At 34.2% G+C, this 4,121-nt stretch overlaps 1 protein-coding gene across 1 annotated transcript; it reads left to right on the top strand.

The window, feature by feature from the left end:
• Positions 2,202–4,121, top strand: LOC104767256. Its single transcript, XM_010491307.2, has 5 exons — positions 2,202–2,435; positions 2,639–2,729; positions 2,845–3,450; positions 3,569–3,668; positions 3,768–4,121. Exons 1-5 carry the CDS (start codon positions 2,350–2,352, stop codon positions 3,791–3,793), a joined length of 909 nt encoding a protein of 302 aa, XP_010489609.1. The 5' UTR covers positions 2,202–2,349; the 3' UTR covers positions 3,794–4,121.

The following is a 4,121-nucleotide window of genomic DNA, read 5'->3' on the forward strand; positions in this document are numbered from 1 at the left end:
CGTGTTTATATTTACAGAGAAAACGCGGATCAGGATGTTAAAATGGTGATGGAGTTCAAAGAGCAGCAGAGAAAGATTGTCTCTTCCATTCTTGATTCATGTTCTGCAGGTATCAAACTGGTTCAAGACTTAATAACTAAACCACAGGTTTAGCCAAGACAGAACGAGACGGGATCTTTAAAGAAAGGTCTAAGTTGTTTGTTCTACATACATGTATCATCAAACCGGTTGAAAGAAAGGTCTAAGTTGTTGTTGTAATATTGTAGTTCTCAAACATTTTAGATGATCAAAATTTCACAAGGGACATATCTCTTTTTGCTTATTGAATTGCTTCGTATTCACCTTCACGTACATACGAAGGTGAATAGCTATAAAAGCTAATTTCAGTCACTCTTCAAAGCCAAAGAGAATTGCTCTAGTAGAAATAACAAAACCACATCTATTTTGTATTCTTAACCTAGTTGACACCCGTTTACGTACTTCGATTATGTGCTTATATCATCCCACGTGTTCTATATAAGATTGGGCTTGGCTAATAAAATCATTGAGCCCATAAGCAGAAAAACCCTAACTCTACCTCTCCAATATAAAAACCCTAGTCAATATTTCTCTCTGCTTCACCAACAACAAAGTTAACGCCTCTATCTTCTCATGTTCTTCTGCTAGCGCTTCATGTGTATAAGATTATGTGTATAAGATTAAGATGACTAAATAGAAATAAGAATGTGAACTTATCACTCATAAGTCGTAACCCATCTTATACTTATCCATATGAAGGACAAGCACAAGAACATGAGGACCATGAGCATCATCCCGTGTTGTTGTCTTTCCATCTACGTCTCTAAGGTATGATGATGGTCTTGAGAAGATCTGTTATATTTTACTTTATTTTATTTTTGCTGTGGAGACACTATTTTTATTGGTAATTGTTGACAGACACGTCTTGCTTTAAGTTTTAATGACACAGATACATCACATATATATGACGTTTTGGCAATTTTATTTTACCACATAAGCGGCTCGAATGAATAACCCACGACAGTGAAAGTGAGTAACCCATGACGTTTTTTGGCAATTCTATTCATGAAAACCAGCATTAATTCAGTCAAATTCATCTTGGATAAATTAAATAATTTTAGAGAATTTTTATAATAATTTATTTTGGTAATTTGAATACACAATTAAACAATTCAAATACTTATTTTAGTGTCCTATATGATCTGACATGCCCTATCCTATATATGAAACTGTTAATAAAAAAATGGCTCCAAATGAATTTTATTCTGATAAGTTTGTTAATGATACACGTATCTAACCGATTAAGAATACAAAAAAAAACAACAAAAAAAAAAAGAAAAAAGAATACAATAAAGAAAAAGAAAATAAAAAAATGTGGTTTAAGTAGGTTTACACTTATTCTTAAATGGTCAAGGTGGTTTAAGTAGGTTTTGGTGGTGAAAACTCCACCTCATATATATATAAAAGAGGGTATGACTAAGATTCCAACTCGAAGCATGTAGATATATATATAGTCAGTGAGCATTATATATGGTAATTTAGTAGTTAAACAGTTCTGCTTTCTTAAAGCTTTTTTTTTTTCTGGTTAGATTTTGTGCTGGCAATATTAACACTCATGTGAAAAAAAGAAACGAAAAAACAAATTCTAGTCCAGTTTTATTATTGTATGTTATCTTGAAAACATGTGATGCGAGACCTGTATAAACCTATAGACATTACATTACATTATATAGATTTTCATCGCTTATTTTTTTGGCAACCTTTCAATGCCTGAATGCCAAATGAGTCATCAGATTCATTACCATTTAACTAAGAAGACTATATATTATATTGTCATCTTTTTTTTTTTATGTGGGGCACAGAGAATTATCAGTATTTTGAGCATATTATTGTTAAAAGTAAACATAAAAACTTAACAAAAATATATTACAAAATCAAAAACAAAGAATGAATGAATGAAGAAAATAATGTGGCTGCTGGTGGCAGCAAATTGGCGGACCCCACAATTCCAGGTTATACACTTTTTTGTCGTTTTCTTTGCTTTCTAACGCAGAGCTGGGATCTCCTGTACCAAAGAGCATATTAATTTCCTGATTAACCCTATACTAATGAGCCACGTTCCTATAATAGAGACACAAGTTGGTATGACACTGACAATAAATTTACATAAAGCTCTTTTAAATAATAACAAGTCCAAAGAGCATTGAAGAAACAAAAAGATTGGTTTTTTTCAATTCTTTTGCTCGTAAAAGCTTCGTTTGATTCTCTATCTGGGTGTGTGTGTGTGTGTTTTGTGGGTAGAGCTCTCTCCTGAAGTAGTAAAAGAAGAAGATGATGGTAGTGAACAACAGCTTTGATCTATGGCAAAAAGATGTTTTCTTCTCCGCAGCTGAAGAGGTTCAAAAATCTGCTGATATGTATGTGTAAAACTTTTGGTATTTTGAGCTTTTTATGATAGCTTGTGGTGTTCTTCTTGTAATCTCTTTGAGCTTCAGATGTTTTTTTTAAAAGAAATTTAGGATCTTTTTGTCAGAGTTCATCAAAATTGCCTAAATGAAGAGATTGAGATTAGTTTGCTATTGTTTAAGCTTATGCTAATTCTGATTTATTGGATTATCAGAATGGAGTCTACTTACAGATTGTGGATTAGAGATAAGAAAGATGAGATCTGTAAAGAACTCCAAGCAGCTTTAGGTACTGCTAAATGGCAGGTACAGTTTCAATCATCTAGCTCAGGTTCTTGTGGAGTTCTTGAAAAGTTTTTGTGTGTTTTCATGATACTTCATTATGTTAACTTGAGTTTTTGAAACTGTGTGTGTGATTCAGTTGGAGGAGTTTGAGAAAGCTGTCAGGTTGAGCCATAAACGTTGTGGGGATGATGATTCTGCCTTGACACGGCGTAAACAGTTTGTTACCGCTATTGTAAACCAGATTGATCGAGTGGAAACTTCTCTGCAAGAGGCTTACAGTGAGAATGGCAAAGAACCACTCCGTTGGATTGATCTTAATGAAGAAGAGCGTGATGACTTGGCCATGTTTCTCTCTGGATCTTCTTCTTCTCGAACTTCACAGAGTTTTAGCACTAACTCGAGAGAGTCTACTACTAATAGTTCTCTAGTTGATAATCTTCGAGGAATGGAAGTAAACTGTAGAAAAGAGACATTCAAGAAAGTGAAAGGTTGTGGTAATGACACTGAATGTGTTATAGACATTGTAGAAAGAGTAAATGCAGATGCGAGGATACGCCAAGTAGAGAAGTCAGCTGGGATGAGAAGAATATGTAGTTCACCAAATTTCAATTCTTTGAGGATTATAGTTCCTGGTGGTAATGACGAAGTAAACGAGAAACTGGTGGCACAAATCGAAGCCACTCCTAAGGTCAAAGGAACTAAGTCTGTATTGTGGATGCAGAGGCTTCCTGATCATAATCAGGTGAGTGAGAGTTCTCACTATTAGTTGATTAAACAATAGCTTTTACTCATGAATCATGAGTCATGATAGGAGGAAGTAACTTACTTGTTTAGTGTGTGTTTGTTTGTGTGTTTTTCAGCTGCTTGACAAGACTGGTTGTTTCCAGAATCCGATACGATTACCATTTAATCACCCGATCAAGCTCACCGTTTCCTTAATGCTAATGGTGTTCCTTCTATGTGAGTCACTCTACTTATTTACTAATATAGATTTCGATATTGAGAGTGTTAAAGGTTGCTAACGAGTGTTGATTTTTTCCCTTGTTTAAACCGATGCAGTACCCTTTGTAGTGTATTCATCTTGAGAATTCAACCACGGTTCGAAAACTGTCAAGAAGAAGCCAAAGAGATCAGCGTTTGCACCTAATGGTTAGGATTCATCATCCCACAAGAACATGTAGAGAGATCAATAAGCTTTTTTTCTTTTCTGAATTGTAATTTGCATATATTTACTTTAATTTGTTGCTTTGGTTCTTCAGGGAACATATAGAAAAACAAACAAATTTGTAAGATTAAGTAAACGGGGTAGAGTTGATATACTACGGCTTTGGCTATCATTGATAAAGATGTAAATGGTTTCGTAGATGTTTGACCATACAAAGCTATAAGAAATCAAGGTTTGTGCTATGTTTT

This window comes from Camelina sativa, chromosome 19 (genome assembly GCF_000633955.1).
Source record: "Camelina sativa cultivar DH55 chromosome 19, Cs, whole genome shotgun sequence".
Taxonomy (NCBI): domain Eukaryota; kingdom Viridiplantae; phylum Streptophyta; class Magnoliopsida; order Brassicales; family Brassicaceae; genus Camelina; species Camelina sativa.